This window comes from Scyliorhinus canicula, chromosome 5 (assembly GCF_902713615.1).
Source record: "Scyliorhinus canicula chromosome 5, sScyCan1.1, whole genome shotgun sequence".
Lineage (NCBI taxonomy): Eukaryota > Metazoa > Chordata > Chondrichthyes > Carcharhiniformes > Scyliorhinidae > Scyliorhinus > Scyliorhinus canicula.
Genome location: NC_052150.1, coordinates 30,710,325 through 30,727,909, shown reverse-complemented (window position 1 = coordinate 30,727,909; position 17,585 = coordinate 30,710,325). Strand labels below are relative to the sequence as shown.

Below are 17,585 nucleotides of genomic sequence, written 5' to 3'. Positions count from 1 at the left end.
CAGCTATGACAATGAAAGGCGTGCAATTATTTTTTTCTCATTTGCAATAACTCATGTTTGTTTGCATTCAACTGCATTGGCCCCTTTTTAGCCCACTCGCCTATTTTGTTCAAGCCATCCTGGAATTTCGGCTCTCTTTGATTCCACTGTCCCTCCAAGTTTGGAATCTCACGAATTGACTTTGACTTTCTGAATGCGAAGGTTTGGTGTAAATGAGAAATAAGAGTGATCTCAACACTGGCAAGACACTGAGAACTTTACCCCAGCTGACATGATTCGTCCAGCAGCTCCGGGTGTCTCTTACCCTTCAAAACTCTTTCTCGCCCATGTTATGTTTTGCCATGAACGAACACAGTTTTGATGTTGTTACGAGGGGACCTTATCAAATGCATTTGAGGAACTCAGCGCCTAATCCGGTCCCTTCTCTTCAAACCCCTCAGAAAGCCAATGGTAACCGGCATCCAGTTGGAATGCGTTACCCACAAGGTTCACAGAACTGGGAGAAGAACCGTCTGGGTTCAGACAGTGGGCCAAGTTTCACTGAGTGTAAACCCGGTGTAATTATCCCCTTCGCCTTCCCAATGGGAGGAATTGAGTGCAGTGGCAAGGAGGAGCTTGTGAGCAGTTTATTAATGTGAGACCTGGGTGTTTTCAGAGCTGCTCTAGACCCTGGGCGGCAGGAGATCCTCTGGTTTTGCTCACAACAGTAAGTAACGATTTATTCTGAAATGTGTGTGCACGGATGTTAAAACAGAATAAAAATAGACCATGCCTGATGGACACCACACGGCCAATGAACTCCCCAGTACTGCCACCGTATTTAGCCAGCTCACATTCAATTGTGAATTGATTTAAAGCTGCGACTCTGCATCAGCCTGAGACTCATTTTTACTTCAATTCCATCAATGTAAAAACGACAACCGGCAGCTTTGTTTCAGATTTGTTTTTCCTGCTCCGCACAGTCCGACATTCTTTGGGTTTCAGATATGTACGTTGTGTGAGGTTAGAGGTACGATTCCATTGATGCGTTGGGAAACCTCACCTTGCGGGAAATGTAATTGAAGTGTGCGCCTAACCCCGTGCCATTGTTTGAAATGAATCTCTGCCTTACTCTGCAACAAATTCGGCTGTTTCGCAGAGACACCTTTCCCAAGGTCCCTTTTGTTTGCGGAGTTGCTCTTACCAGGGTAGATACAAGGGTTCTGCATGATTTCGTTCAGCATGACATTCGCTCCGTTTCGGGTTTGCAAGTGGCAATGTGCATCGTAGCCCTCACTATCTGCGAATCCTCCCTTGCTTCGTTCCGTTTACACTGGGACAGTACTTTTGGATGTATCTGTCCGCAGGCGATCGATCCGTTCCAAAACTGACAGAACCCGAGTTGCCTTCCAAGGCTGGAAGCGTTGAAAGGTTCATATTAAGTGGACCGTATTTACGAGGGAAAACCGCAACCAAAACTTGGGAAAGGACCAAGTAAACGTTATCAACTTGTGTTAGGAAAGCAAGACATAAATTTGAAACTGTCCGGACTAGATCAAGGACACCGATTTCCACATCAATTAAATCAGTGCGATTAAAGACAGAAGTTCAGACAGGTTTAACAAGGGAAGAAACCGAGATTTAGGTTTTTTCGTCTACCTACCAGTTGCGTTAATTTACACACGAAAAGGGCAAAGACACATTCTCCTCCAAATCTAACTTGAAATAGATTTTATTAAAGGGATATGCAATATCCCTTTGAGATATGCAAATAAACTGAGCATTTTCTGAGAATAGGAATTAAATAGCCAAGACAAAAGCTGACAGTTTATGTACCACTTTTCACTTGGAAATAGCTTAATGCAATTTACATTCATCTTTTGTAGCATAACACAATGACTATTGTGCGATAGACCAACAAGATTTCATATAGTGTGTGGCTGTTCTTGGAATCTGACTGAACAAATATTGGTGCAGGCTGGTGGTACCAGAAATATCTCACAAATTGACATCAGATTAATTACCATCCAATACATTTTTCTTGTAGCAATGGTTGAGAGAGGAATGCTAACCAGCCCCCAATTCTTTACATTTTTCCCTATGATCTTTGCTGCGTGTCAGGAAGGATGGAAAACATTTGGATTTTGATTTCTCACTGAAAGACAAGCTTCCTAATTACATTTCAATTGCACTTCAACCCCCCCCCCCCCCCCCCCCCCTGTTTGGGAGATATTGATGTGCTATGTGAATGTGTGTCCTTCCTTTAATGCTTCAGCCCTGATTGTGAACTCGAGTCCTAGTATGGAGTTTGAACCTATAATCTTCTGAGCAAGTAGAAAGTGTCTGTACCTGTACCAACCTTTCTCTCTTGCCGTATTTTTTGTAATAAGGCATCATGACCAATTGAAAGAAAGCCCACTGTGGTGTTAAAAGTCACATTGCATGTTTTGAAGATATTAGAGAATTTTATGAAAAGGGTTCGTTTAAAATACTCTGTGACGAGGCCGATTGGAAACCTGGCTTTGCCAACCAAGGTGGAATTTAACGTTTAGCAAAGAACTCCCCAACCTTACTTAAAAGACCACTTCAAAATGCACAACAATCTAGTCTTTGGTCCAACATTTGTCACAATACTTTGGCAGCTCTCAATCTGCTCAATCAAACCACTGCCTCTCACTTTGATGTATTTGACCCCAGTAAAACTCTTGTTCTCTTCTACCCATGTGTATGGTCACCACATGTTTCCCCTCGTCCAGCTACCATCTTTGTTCCATTGTGTCCAAGGGTGACAGACTTGAATGTACGGTGCACAACTGGCTTAGCCATTCATTGTCAAACCAGCCAGGATCACATCAAACATTCCTCTCCACTGCCAAAACCTCTCAGGATCAGCAGAGCCCCAAATTAGCATCTTTCCCTTCTATCTGCCCTCATCCCGTTTTTGAGCTCATCTTGTCATGAGACCCATCTCCTGCTCTCTTCACCTTATACTGATTAAACCGATGACCACACAACTTCACTTCGAGGCTGGTCTTAAAAATGGTTATTTCTCTCCTCGGGTATCATCTCTTCTTTCAAAACAGGCTGCTCTCAGTCCATTCTCCAATAAAACCATTCTTGCAAACTACCACCCCATCTCCAAACTCTCTTCCCTCTCCAAAGTTTTTGAATGTGTTGTCATCCCACAAATCTGTGCCACAACCCCCTGTTTGACCTTTTCATATCAGATTGCTGCCCGTGCAAACAGCAATAAAGCACTTCTTAATTAGAGTCAGAAGTGAGATCCGAAGGTGGGGAGTTTTTCATTGCCTGCAGTTACCTATAGTTGATGAACTAGAGTTGCCTTCCAAAACAGCTTAGTCTCTACCCTTTGAGCTTTGACAAAAGGTCATCTGGGGCGGAATTCTCCGACCCCCCGCAGGGTTGGAGAATCGCCCGGGGCCGGAGTAAATCCCACCCCTGCCTTGGCCGGAATTCTCCGCCACCCGGGAATTGGTGGGGGTGGGAATTACGCCGCACCGATCGGCGTGCCCCCCGCGGCGATTCTCCAGCCCGCGATGGGCCGAAGTCCCACCGCTGACAGGCCAATCCCACCGACGTGGTTTCAACCACCTCTGGTGGCGGCGGGATTGGCGGCTCGAGCGGGCCCCTGGGGTCCTGGGGGGGGGGGGGGGGGCGCAGGGCGTTCAGACCCCGTGGGTGCCCCCACGGTGGCCTGGTCCGCGATCGGGGCCCACCGATCGGCGGGAGGGCCAGTGCCGTGGGGGCACTCTTTTACTTCCGCCGCTGCCACAGCCTCCACCATGGCGGAGGCGGAAGAGAACCCCCTACCGCGCATTCGCCGGTGATGATGTCAGCAGCCGCTGACGCACCGGCGCATGCGCGAACCGGCGAAGGCCCTTCGGCCAGCCCAGACGCCGTGCGGCGGGCGACAAAGGCCGTTGGTGCAGGTTTTGGTGCCAGTCAGCGTGGTGCCAACCACTCCGGCGTGGGCCTAGCCCCTAAAGGTGCAGAGAATTCCGCACCTTTGGGGAAGCCCAACTCCGCTACCCCGGGACCCCTCGCCTCGCTGGGTAGGGGAGAATCCCGGCCCTGGATTCAAAACGTTTGCTCTTTTCTCTCCCTACAGATGTTGCCAGACCTGCTGAGATTTTCTAGCATTTTCACTTTGGAGTCTCTACCCATGTCTCTCCTCATTTAATCCCTTCCAGAAAATCCACTTATTTTTCTAACACCCCCCTATCATCTCCTCCCTTAGTTCAAGGTTGATATTTTGTTTGATCGTGCCTCTCTGTGATATGTTGGAATGTTTTTCTCGTTAAATTTACTGTAAGTTTTAATTTTTGATATATTACAATGTGTCATTTAACTATGCCTGACTTTTAAGCTTGAAGAGGTGGTAAAAGTTTTGTCAAACATGTTTTTTTCAGGAAAACATCTTGGAATCCTCTCAACATGGGGCGGTTAGAAGTAACCGCCATGTTGTTTCTTCTAACTGCAAATGTATATGTTACCAACGGTATGTAAGCAATTGTCTGTATATTTTATGGCTTTTTCTTTGTGCTATTTTCTATTTAATGAACAGTGTGTTTTTAGTTTTTGCAGATGTATTTATTTTAACTCCTTGTGGTTAACAATCCAAGAAAAAGCAAACATGTTTCTTGAATTAGACATGCGACGATGAGGTAATTTAACATTGCTGAGTATCGCTCCACAAAGTAACATCTTTAACAAATACAAACTTTCTTGATTTGTCCTCTGAGTGGAGAAGTGGTGGAGTGGGGTGGAGCAGGGCTGTGATGGGTTAAAGAGTTAGTGCCTCATTTAAATCACCTGAGTTAAATCAGAGCAATAGTTGTCAAGCAGCAAAGAAATAAAGGTAGGGAAAGTTCACAAATGGACCACATTCCCTCATTTAGTAGATTATTAAAACATTTCTTTTATTGAATAAATGTGGCACAAATACATTACTCATAATGTACATTTTTATTTTAGTCTGAGTGTTTAAAAACATTGGGATGCCTTAATGTCTCTCGTGCCTTTCTGTGAAGTGTTTCGAAGGAAGGGATCATGGAAAGAAGACCATGTCAGAGTGCGATGTAGACATGAGTGTCAGAAATTTTGTGCAGAGGGGGAAAGTCATGCTCCTTTTTCTATTTACTTTTAGCCACCTGTAGTCGGTGAGTTTTCTTCCTTGTCTCCAGGCTAGTGGGAATCTGTGGAATGCTTTGCAATCCTGGACAACCATATCTGCAGTGAGTGTTTGCAGCATAGGCAACTCCCACACGGAGCTGCTGAGCTGGAGACTGAGTTGTAAACATGACAGAGAACCTGGGATGGGAGCGTTACCTGGACATTTTGTTCCAGGCGGCAGTTACATCACTTCGGTTAGGCAGAACCTTTGAGTAGGTCAAAGATTAAATACAGGAAGGTGTGACTCTGAGAAACACAGGTATGGGGAGCCAGCAGGTGGTGATGGGGGAGATCAGCCCTAACTTTGTCCAACATCTTGAGGTGCTTGCTATCTGTGTGAATAAGGGGAAGGACTGCAAGGTGGATGAACAGATTTGCTGTAGCTCCATGGTGAAGGATGATGCCATTCAAGTTGGGGGGGGGGGGGGGGGGGGGGGGGAAAGAAGAATGTTGTAATGATTTGATATGGTACAGTTAGGGAGATATATATTGTATTCTGCAGCATCAACTGGGAGCTCTGAATGCTGTGTTGCCTACCCAGTACCAGGATTTTAAATATCTCATGGTGTGAAATTGGAGTGAGAGGGGGAGAATCCAGTTGTGATGGTTCATGTGGCAACCAACAACTTAGGTAGAACCAGAAATTATGTTCTGCTGAGAGAATTTGAGTAGTTCGGGACCAAATTTAAATGAGGAACATCAAAGGCAATTATCTCTGGATTGTTACCTGAGCCAGGCGCCAATTAGCATTGGGTCAAGGGAATTCAACCTGACACTCAAAAGGTAGTGTGGGAAGAAGGGCTTTTGATTCACTGACATCAGTACTTGGTTTGGAGTGACCTATTCCAGTGGAATGGGTTCCATTTGAAATGGGCTACAACCTGGCTAATCGTATAACTGTGGATAGGGTTTTAAACAAACGTAGTGCAGGGAGGGTTCAAGTGGAGGGAAATATTTAGATCCAAAGAGAAAGGTTGAAGCATCAGAAGAATTAAATGATGTGGATAACGACAAGTAGAGTGGGTCAGGAAGTGACAGAGAGTTTAACAAAAATTGTACATCACTGAACAAGACAGTGCAGGGGACAGAAGAAAAAAAATGATGGCTCTGAATGTACGAGGTATTTATAAAAAGATAGATGAGCTAGTGGCACAAATAGAGATAAAAATTCAGAGTCATTCAAAATTACAGAGGCTTTTTAAAAATTCAGTTATGGGATGTGGCATTACTGGCGAGGCCAAAATCTATGTCCCATCCCGTGTTGCCCTTCAGAAAGAGGTCGTGAGTTGCCTTCTTGTGCTGCTGCAGTCCCTGAGATGTAGGTGCACCCACAGTGTTCTTAGGGAGGGAATTGAAGGATTTTGTCCCAGCAATAGTGAAGAAACAGCCGTATATATTTCCAAGTCAGGATGGTGAATCCCCAAGTGGTGGTGTCCCAGGTATCTGCTGCTCTTGTCCTTCTAGATTAGTAGTGGCTGTGGGCTTGGAAGGTGTTGCCTAAAAACTTTGGGGAGTTCCTGAAGTGTATCATGTAGATGGTACACACAGCTGCCACTGTCCGTCAGTGGTGGAGGGATAGAATGTTTGTGGAAGCGGGCTATTTAGTTCTGGATGATCTCCAGCTTCTTGCGTGTCGTTGGAACGTTTCTTTACTTATTCATTTACGGGATGTGGACATTGCTGGCTGGCCAGCATTTATTGCCCATCCCTAGTTTCCCTTCAGAATGTGGTGGTGAGCTGCCTACTTGAACCCGTGCACTCATTCAGGAAAGTGGAGAGTATTCCATTTTACTCCTGACTTGTACCTTGTAGATGGTCGACAGGCTTTGTGGGGTTAGGCGGTGATGGTTAGAGCCTCTCTTGTGTGGCACTTGTGTAGCGTGAATGTTACTTGCCATTTGTCAGCTCAACCCTGGATGTTGTCCAGATTTTGCTGCATTTGGACATAAACAGCTTCAGTACCTAAAGAGTGGCGAAATATGCTGAGCATTGAGCAATCATCAGCGAACATCCCCATTTCTGTCATTATGACAGAAAGAAATTAATTGATGAAGCGGCTGAAGATAGTTGGCCCTCGGAACTCCTGCAGGAACTCCTACACTGATGACCTAGAGCTGAGATGATTGACATCCATGGCGGTGTGTTTTCTGGCACTCACCCTTTGCTGCTGGCAAGATCTTCTTGCCCCATCGAAGTCTATGGCATTTTGGGTTTTAAAAAAAATAATTTTTATTCAAGTTTTCACAAATTATCAACAACAAAACACAAAGAGATAAGAACAACCCCCTCCCCCCCCCCGTATACACAAGTAATAAATTAGCACAGAAAATCAACATATAGGCAAATATACACGCCCAATCAAGAAAAACAAACAAACCCTCACGCAAGCCCCCCACCCACCCCGAACTCCCCCCTCCCTCCCCCTCCCGGCGGGTTGCTGCTTTTGCTGACCATTACCTAACGCTCCGCCAGGAAGTCTAGAAACGGTTGCCACCGCCTGAAGAACCCTTGCACTGATCCCCTTAAGGCAAAATTGACCCTCTCCAATTTAATAAACCCAGCCATATTGTTGACCCAGGATTCCACGCCTGGGGGCCTCGCATCCTTCCACTGAAGAAGAATCCTTTGCCGTGCTACCAGGGACGCAAAAAACAGAATACCGGCCTCTTTCGCCTCCTGCACGTCCGGCTCCTCTGCCACCCCAAATATTGTGAGCCCCCAGCCCGGCTCAACCCTGGAACCAACCACCCTGTACAGCGTCTCTGCTACGCCCCTCCAAAAGTCCTCCAGTCTATGGAATTTTGTATGGCTCACCCACCCTGCCATCAGGGAATCCTTCAGCAAAGCTAGCGAAAGGGACCAGAAAATCTCACAAAGACAGACATAATGGCAAAGGAGGAGAGGTAACCCTGTTAGTCAAAGATGACATAATGATGTGGCATCAAGAAGATCATGACGATCAATATGTGTGGAAATGAGGAATAGCAAGAGCCAGAAAACACAGATGGGAATAGGCTTCCTAACAGCAGCTATACTATTGGACAGAGCATTAACAAGAAATTATTGGAGCTTGAAAGAAAGGACATTTTTGGGAGGGACTTTAATCTGCATAAAGACTGGGACAATCAAATTGGCAAGAATGGTCTGGAAGATATGTTGTAGAATGTTTTTGTGACAATTTCGTGGAGCACCAACCAAAGATAAAGCTATCTTTGATCTGCTTTTGTGTAATGGAGCAGGGTTAAATAGTTGTAATAAAAGATCCACTTGGAAATAGCGATCATAATACCAATGAATTCTATGTTAATTTAAAACTGTCAAGCTCCAATTACAAAGACGAACCTTAAACTTAAACAAGCCAATTAGAAATGTATGAGGGGAGAACTGCTGAGGTTAGTGAGGTAAATAGACCAAAAAGGCATGAAGGTGGGAAAATTTAAAGAAGCAATTCAAAATCGTTAGCACAAATTACATTCCATTGAAAAACAAAAAGTCACCATGAAAGACCTATCTGTACCTCATTAAGGATGGTATTCAATTAAAAGATGAGGCTCACAATTATGCAAAAGACAGTAGCCATTATGAACGGCTGGTTTAGCACACAGCTAAATCACTGGCTTTGAAAGCAGACCAAGGCAGGCCAGCAGCACGGTTCAATTCCTGTACCAGCCTTCCTGAACAGACGGCAGGATGTGGTGACTAGGGGCTTTTCACAGTAACTTCATTTGAAGCCTACTTGTGACAATAAGCGATTTTCATTTTTTTTCATTTCACTGGGAGTGTTTTAGACACCAGCATATGGGCAACAAAAGATTGGTAAAAAGGGAAACAATAGAATATAAGACTATGCTAGTCAGGAATATAAAAACAGATTGTACGAGTTTTTATAAGCATATAAAGAGGAAGTGAATAGCTAAAGTAAACATTGACCATGTGGAAGCAGAAACAGGTGAAACTATGATGGTGAATGAGGAAATGTCAGAGAAATTGAACAAATGCTTTGTATCTGTTTTGACAGACAGTAATAGGCAGTTACCCGGGGGGGGGGGGGGGGGGGGGGGGGGGGGGGGGGGGGGCGGGGGGCTATAAAGAGTGCAGAAGCTAAGAAAAGTATCAACAGAGAAAAACTATTGACGGAACCTAAAGGACTAAAATCTGACAAATCTCTGGGACTTGAAGGCCAGCACCCTGAGATAGATGCAGAGATTCCGGATTTGCAATCCACAACTTTCCAAAATTCCTTAGATTTGTGAACAATCCCTTTCAAAAGTTGACAAATTTTACACAAGTTTTCAAAAAGGAGGCAGAAGGAACATTGTAAACTATAAGTTAGTTAGCCAAACATCAATTGTTGGGAAAGTGCTGGAGACTATTCTTTTTTTTTTTATAAATTTAGTGTACCCAATGATTTTTCCAATTAAGGGGCAATTTAGCATGGCCAATCCACCTAGCTTGCACATTTTTGGGTTGTAGGGGCGAAACCCACGCAGACACGGGGAGAATGTGCAAACTCCACACGGACAGTGACCCAGAGCCGGGATCGAACCTGGGACCTCAGCGCCGTGAGGCGGTTGTGCTAACCACTAGGCCACCGTGCTGCCCTATTCTTAAGGAAGTCTTAACAATGCAATTTGATTCGAACACGTCAACATGGTTTTATTAAAGAGAAATCCTGTTTGGCAAATTTATTTGATTTTGAGGATGCAACTCATAGGGTAGGTCATGGGGAAGTAATAGATGTAGTATACCTGGATTCCCAAAAGGCATTCAATAAGATTCCACATAGATTCTGGTGAGCCCAGCAGGGAAAGCTCCTCACAGATTGGAGTTCCATTTGTTAGGCTGCCCCAATCTTTACCTCACCCCCTGCTTTCAATCCCCACCTCCCTCTCCAACCCCGGAGGGGCCCCCGAGAACACCCCCTAGCTCCCCTCTCCACCTGGTAAGGCCCTTAGGCCCGATCCCTGGCAGTACCAAGATGGCACCTGGGTATGCTGGCACTGTCAGCCTGGTACCCTGCCAGTGCCCTTGCCAGCCTGGAAGCACCACCAGGGTGCCCAGGTGTTTTTCTTGATAGATATGACACACTTGGCTGCAATCTAAAGTTCCTTCTACCCTGTGTTAGCTGCACAATCCTAAACTTGCAGGAGCACCCGATACTGAGGTTTCATATTTCTTACACCAGCAAGTCCTGCACACCTCTTCAGTGTGATTTCCAGTTATTCTCAATTTAATGATTTATGTTTGCTCTTGATCTGCTGATTTGTATTTTCAAAATTTAATAGGCGGTTGAGATTTAATTCATTTGTCTGGGCCATATTCAAATTGAAACTGGGAATGGAAAATGTATTAAAGCATCAAGTTAACCAGGTCTGGGCATAATTTTGTTTGCTTGGCAAGCAAACTAATAGTAGGTTTTCTAATTTTGGAAACTTTCAGTGCAATCACTTCATTAAAAGAATTGGTAGTGCAATATTCAATTAATACCTTTCATCTTTCACATAAATAACTGTTAACAAATGAAAACTCTCCACATATACTCATTCTTCATTATTTTAAATTCACAGCTCAACCTGAACCTTACTCTGATGTCGTATTCCTGGTCGATGGATCTCGACATGTGGGACAAAGAGGATTTCATCAGATAAGGAATTTCATTTTACGGATTGTTGATCAGTTGGATGTTAAAGCTAATGGATACAGAATTGGACTTGCTCAGTTCAGCAAGGAACCAAAAGTCGAATTCTTACTGAATAGATTTCAGACAAAAGAGGAGGTGAAGAATTACTTACAGAATGATTATACCTTCAGGCCTGGGCCGGTGCTGAGAACTGGCCGTGCCATTACCTTTCTGCAGAATACTTTCTTCATAAAATCTGCTGGGAGTCGGAAGGATATTCAGGTTCCCCAGATTGCAATAATAGTTACGTCCGTGTCATCGCAAGACAAGGTTGAAAAGGCTGCCAAAGCTTTAAAGGATGATAATGTGGACGTTATTTCAGTTGGCGTAGGGAAGGGAATCCGAAAGGATCTGGCAGCAATGGCCTTTCTTCCAAGCTATCCATTTGTTGTGCAGGTCGATGACTTTGCTAACCTTGTGCAGTCTGCCACTGGACTGTCCACTAGCATCAAAACAATAACTCAGAAAAAATATGTGGTGGAAGGCATCAAAGTGCCACCAGGTAATGTTCAATCTCCTCTTTACTTCAGATCAGAAATTGTTCTGTACGTTTGAGGTATTTATCATGTATTGATTTAGTTTCACTGTGAGGGACATGATAATCCACTGAGATAGTTTTTATTACAAAATGATCTATTCGCTGCTGCAATACCTTCATGGAGTGAAAACCTGGTTCCACCGCTTTCTGATTATTTAGAAGTTTTATTGTAAATTCAGATGACAATCCCAATCCACTGCAGCATATTTGTGCTAATGTACAGCGTGCCAGTCAGGTCTAAGCAATTTAATTGTAGCTGACTTCTAATAATGAATCAGTTTTAACCATTTTTATCAAAATCCCTCTCCTCAGGTTTATAATAGTCAGTCTGTGGCCAGGATTCTTAGGATGGTGGGATCTCCCTTCCTACCAACAAGTGTTAATTGGCTGGGGGTGAGACTTCTGCCCTATTCAGTACGAAGTCCTGCCTTATAGAGCTTCCCACCTTTCTGACTGGCCAGCAACTCTCTAGTCCATGTAACTTATATTTTCAATATTTCTAACTACCATCTTTATTCCTTGAGCTGGCCTTTCCTGGCCTGTCGGGTCTCACATGTCAATGTTGAAATGCCTGAGCTCCAGGGCAATGATAGCATAGCGTTGTTCCAGTCTGTCGCTCTTGAGGTTGTCCATGAGGGTCCTGATGTTCCAGTTCCTGAACTTCATTTTAAGGGATGGAAGATGCCTATGTATTAATTCTTATAATGTGGAGTGGGCATTGCACACCACATATCACAAGGGCTTAACCAAGCAAAGCTTTGGTTCAGTGGCAAGGGAGTCCAAGCTGATGGAGACCAGGCAGGCTACGCTGTTTGGGCCTCGGACACACAAGTACACATACTCTGTCACTGGTGGTTACACCTTCTTCTGGAAAGGTAAACAAGAAGAAGATGGCCACCTCTACAGGATTGGCTATGGCATGACAAATAAACTAATTAACCATCTCAGAGACTCCCCTTGCATGATAAATGACTGCCTCATGAACCATCGGCTCATCGAGCTTAGAACCAGCGGACTACAGTCCTCAGCCTATATACCCCAACACTGGAAGCTACAAACAAGTTCAAAGATGAATATTACCCCAGGTGCTCGCAATCATTGGTGCGAGTCCCAACGGGAAACAAAAGCTGATTCTCCTTGGCGACTTTAACACCAGAGTTAATGGTACCCTGCCCCTGACAAAATACCTCGAACATGGACATGTCATAACCAACACCTTGTTCCATCAGAGAGACAAGTACAATACCTCATTACAGCACTCTTGTTCCAAGCTTTGGCACCTGCTTGACGATGCTACTGCCCAAGTAGGGACTGCAAGGAAGTGCATATCATCCATGCCATGACATGAGCCAATGACTGCTGGAGGGACCACGGTCTAATCCACTCTGTGATCAAGATTAATGTAGCCCTGTCCTGAAGCCACCTGGAGACAACAGTGGACAGTATTCAAAGGGCCTCAATTGGTATGAGTGTCACCTGGTAACGGGTTTACCGTAGAACCATAGAACATACAGTGCAGAAGGAGGCCATTCAACCCATCAAGTCTGCACTGACCCACTTAAGCCCTCACCTCCACCCTATCCCCGTAACCCCAATAACCCCTCCTGACCTTTTTGGTCACTAAGGGCACGTCTTTGGACTGTGGGAGGAAAACAGAGCACCCGGAGGAATCCCGCACAGACACGGGGAGAACGTGCAGACTCCGCACAGGCAGTGACCCAGCGGGGAATCGAACCTGGGACCCTGGCGCTGTGAAACCACAGTGCTATCCACTTGTGCTACCGTGCTGCCCGAACAGCAGTTTAGATAATAATCAAGTGTGACTAGTTTATGGAGGTGAAACAGATTATAGATAATTGGGAAGTTCCTAAGATGCTTGTCTGTAATCAAGGAAGTTGTTGGGAGCAGACAGCTGAATACACAGAAGGCATAATCAAAGAACAACAAAGGTACGATTGCCCAGTCCCTGAGAAGGAAGGGAGGCAGTTACCATCTCGCAGTCTCAGAAAGTGGACAGGTCAGCTTTCAGCCACCAAGCCTGAAGGCCAAGTTTACAGCAAATAAGCTTCTAATTCTTGGAGCAAAGGCAGTGCAGTAAACATTTGTAGCTGCAGCTTTACAATATCTTCGCTGGACCAAAAAATGCTGATTTCCAGATTTGAGTATTTTCTCTGTATTGTGTGGAAACTATAGCTGGTGATTTGATTTGGATGTTGTTTGGGGAACAAGGAGTACATTCTATAGAAACTGTGTTTAACAGTTTGTACGTCTTAATTGCGTGAATAGAGTGTTGTCTTGTTTGTGTGCATTTGTCTTTTCTTTACAAAATGAATATCGGCCAGGATTCTCTGTTGCGAGTCCTCCCCGCTACCACTGCGAGCGAGGATGGAGAATTTGGCTCGTTGTTCGCTGTTGTTGGGATTCTCTACGATCACCGCTTGTCACTGGGATTTAACATTGAAGCCACCCCACGCTGTCGGGAAACCCACAGGCGAGGATGCACTGCCGGTGGGACTAGAGAAACCTGCCGCCTGCAAATGGCTGGCGAACCCACCCAGTCTTTCATAATTTTTACATGATGACTGGGCTATTTATTCTCACTGGGGTTTCACTTGTCTCCTCACACCAAAACAAAATAAAACTATACACCCCCATGAACCAGTGTTCCATGCTGGGAAACGCTCGCAAATAACTTCAGCGTGCTTGGTGACAAGCCCCAAAGCAGCAGCGGCAGCAGAAACAATGTTGGCCTCCATAATCAGCACCTGTGAAGAGACACTTGGACACTCAACCAAGAAACAGCAAGACTGGTTTTTGATGAGAATGAGGAGGAGATCCAGGAGCTGATAAGCCGCAGGCACAAGGCCTTTTAAAATGTTTTTATTGAAGATTTTCCATTTTTAACAATATAACCATAAAAAACGGATGTTGCAAGTTACAAAATAAAAGAAACATGACCAACAGTACAGATCATTCAGTACAGACCTCCTCCCCACCCTCCCCCCCCCCACCCCGCCCTAACAACTGATGGTGACTAACTCTTTAAAAAAGGAAATCAATGGCTGCTATCTCAGGTAGAACCTCTCAACTGACCCCCTGACGGTGTATTTGAACTTCTCGAAATGCAAAAGGTCCATGTGGTCACCCAACCAGGCTGAGGTACTGGACGGAGTCAGAGACCTCCACCCAAGCAGAATTTGCGTCTGGGCTATTACTGAGGAAAAGGCGAGAACATTCACCTTTACCCCCGCCTGCAGCGCCGGCCAGTCCGATACCCCGAATATGGTCACCAAAGGCTCCAGTTCAACTTTAAGAATTACTGACATGGTGTTAAAGAAGGAGACCCAAAGCTCAGCAACTTGGGACATGGCCAGAACATACGAGTGTGGCTAGCCGGCCCCCAAGAACACCGTTCACACTTGACATCCATTCTCAAAAATAAACCACTCATTCAAGCCTTGGTCAGATGACCCTATGCACCACCATAAACTGGATCATTCTGAGCCGTGCACAGGAGGACATGGGGTTTACCCTGCAAAGGGCCTCACTTGACATCTCCTCATCCAAATAGGCCCCAACTCCCCCTCCCAGTTTGCCTTCACCTCATTCACTGGGGTCGACTCCGCTGACAGGATCTGGCCATAGATACCCAAAATACTCCCCCCACCAGAAGCGGCTAAAGACAGAATCCTGGTGGTGACAAGGGAAATGAGGGAACAGTATTTCGCAAAAAGTTACAAATCTGCAAGTATCAGAACAAGTTCACCCCAGAGAGTTGAAACTTTACCCACTGCTCCTCAAAACTGGCAAACCGCCCCTCCACGAGCAAGCCCCCAAACTTCTCAAGCTCCTTCCCTTCCACGACCAAAATGTTGAGTCTAAACTTGACGGCACAAAAGATGGTTGTCACAGAAAGGAGCCAATAATGACAGGCAGCTAAGCTTAAAATGTTGTCTAAATTGCTTTCTTATTTGAATTTGTTTATTGTCACGTGTACCGAGGTACAGTGAAAATTATTTTCCTGCGATTAGCTCAACAGATTATTAAGTACATGAAAAGAAAAGGAAATAAAAGAAAATACATAATAGGACAACACAAGGTACACAATGTAACTACATAACACCGGCATCGGGTGAAGCATACAGGGGTGTAGTATTAATGAGGTCAGTCCATAAGAGGGTCATTTAGGTGCCTGGTAATAGCGGGGAAGAAATTGTTTTTGAGTCTGTTCGTGCGTGTTCTCAGATTTTTGTATCTCCTGCCCGATGGAAGAAGTTGGAAAAATGAGTAAGCCGGGTGGGAGGGTTCTTTGATTATGCTGCCCGCTTTCCCCAGGCAGCAGGAGATGTAGATGGAGTCAGGGCCGACTCAAGGCACCGGCAACTCGGGCAGTCGCCCGGGGCGCCATGTGCTAGGGGGCGCCAGAGACTCGGGTCCCGCGCATGCGCAGTTGGGCCGGTGCCAACCAGCGCATGCGCGGTGGCCGCCCTCCCCCGTGGTCCGCCTCCGCCCCCTCGGTCCGCCCACCCCCCTCGGTCCGCCCCCCCCCTCGGTCCGCCCCCCCCCCCTCGGTCCGCCCCCCCCCCTCGGTCCGCGCCCCCCCTCGGTCCGCTCCCCCCGCCCCCCCCCGGTCCCGCCCCCCCCTCGGGTCCGCCCGCCCCCCCCCCCCCGCCTCGGGTCCCCCGCCCGCCCCGCCTCGGCCCCGCCCCCCCTCGGCCCCGCCCCTGTGCCGGCGCTGGGAGCAGATTTCAGATAGAAATGATTGATATGAAATGGAAGGTTGCCGGTTTCTCACTGACATGCGCTGTACCCAGCATCTCCCTCACTCTGTAATAAAACACAGGGATGTCCGGGCCCCATTGCAACTGGGGATATGTCCGGCTGCTCTCTCAGTTTCTGCTCGTTTCCTTTTCACAGATTCAGGGGGAAGAGTGTGTGAGACAGGAACCCGAGCGGAGAAAGCCCGCCTCACAACTCAAAGCCCAACACATGAGTTTGTCTCGTTCAGCTGGAGTAAGGTGTTAGGAAATTGACCAACCGTCTGGGAGGGGAGGTGTGTGGGGATGGAGCAGAAACTGGGATTGAAGTGGGAGCAGACGGGCTGACTGGCTCTGGAAAGGACTGGATTTCGGCGGGAATATGACTAAATGTTAATTGTACCAGCTCAGCATTGAAAAGCTGCGGGTTTCTGACCCAGTTGAATATGAGGCTCCAATCTGTAAACTTGGTGCCGAGTGTTGTATTCACTTCCATTGTGGAGAATTCAACAATGTGGGTTGGAGCAGGCAGGAGGAGGTTTCCCGCTCCCCCCCTCGGTCCCCCCCCCCCCCCCGGTCTCCCCCCCCCCTCGGTCCCCCCCCCCCCCCGGCGGGTCCGCCGCCCCCCCCGCCCCCCCCCCCCCCCCCCCCGCGGGTCCGCCCCCCCCCCCGCGGGTCTGCCCCCCCCGCGGGTCCGCCCCCCCCCCCCGCGGGTCCGCCCCCCCCGCAGGTCCGCCCCCCCTCGGGTCCCCCCCAGCCCCCCCCCCCCCCCCCCCCCCCCCCCCCGCGGCCCCCCCTCCCCCCAAGGGCGCCGAAGTTCAGCTTGCCCGGGGCGCCAGCAACCCTCGGGCCGGCGCTGGATGGAGTCAATGGATGAGAGGCAGGTTCATGTGATGGACTGGCTGTGATGCAGCCAGATAGGATGCTTTGTATGGTGCATCTGTAAAAGTTGGTAAGAGTTAATGTGGACTATTGTGGAGGATGTTTATTCTTACTGATTGTGGTCTGTGGGTTAGAAAGTCGAGGATCCAGTTGCATAGTGAGGAGCCAAGTCCTAGGTTTTGGAGCTTTGATAGGAGCTTGGCTGAGATTATGGTGTTGAAGGCGGAGCTGTAGTCAATAAATAGGAGGCTGATGTAGGAATCCTTGTTGTTGAGATACTCTCGTGATGAGTGTAGGGTCAAGGAGATGGCGAATTGCAGTGGATCAAGGCATTCTGGGAGTATGGAGGTGATGTGCTTGATCACCAGTGTCGAAGCACTTCATTATGACTGAAGTCAGGGCCACTGGACGGTAGTCATTGAGGCATGTTGCCTGGTTCTTCTTTCGCACTGGTACGATGGTCAGGGTGGTCATATCCTCAGGGTGGACACCACCGGGTTCAGAGAAAACCAGGCAGGGGAGAACGGACGTGAGGCAGTTACGAAGGCACCCAAAC

The 17,585-nt window shown here is 47.0% G+C and overlaps 1 protein-coding gene across 1 annotated transcript in view; it reads left to right on the top strand.

Moving 5' to 3' along the window:
- Positions 1–609: 609 nt before the first annotated feature.
- LOC119965888 (collagen alpha-6(VI) chain-like) overlaps positions 610–17,585 on the top strand; it is a 204,048-nt gene continuing 187,072 nt past the window's right edge. The window contains exons 1-3 of the mRNA XM_038796853.1: positions 610–706; positions 4,410–4,498; positions 10,740–11,354. Coding sequence (XP_038652781.1) covers positions 4,435–4,498; positions 10,740–11,354 — 679 coding nt within the window. The 5' untranslated portion in view covers positions 610–706; positions 4,410–4,434. The remainder of the gene's footprint in view (positions 707–4,409; positions 4,499–10,739; positions 11,355–17,585) is intronic.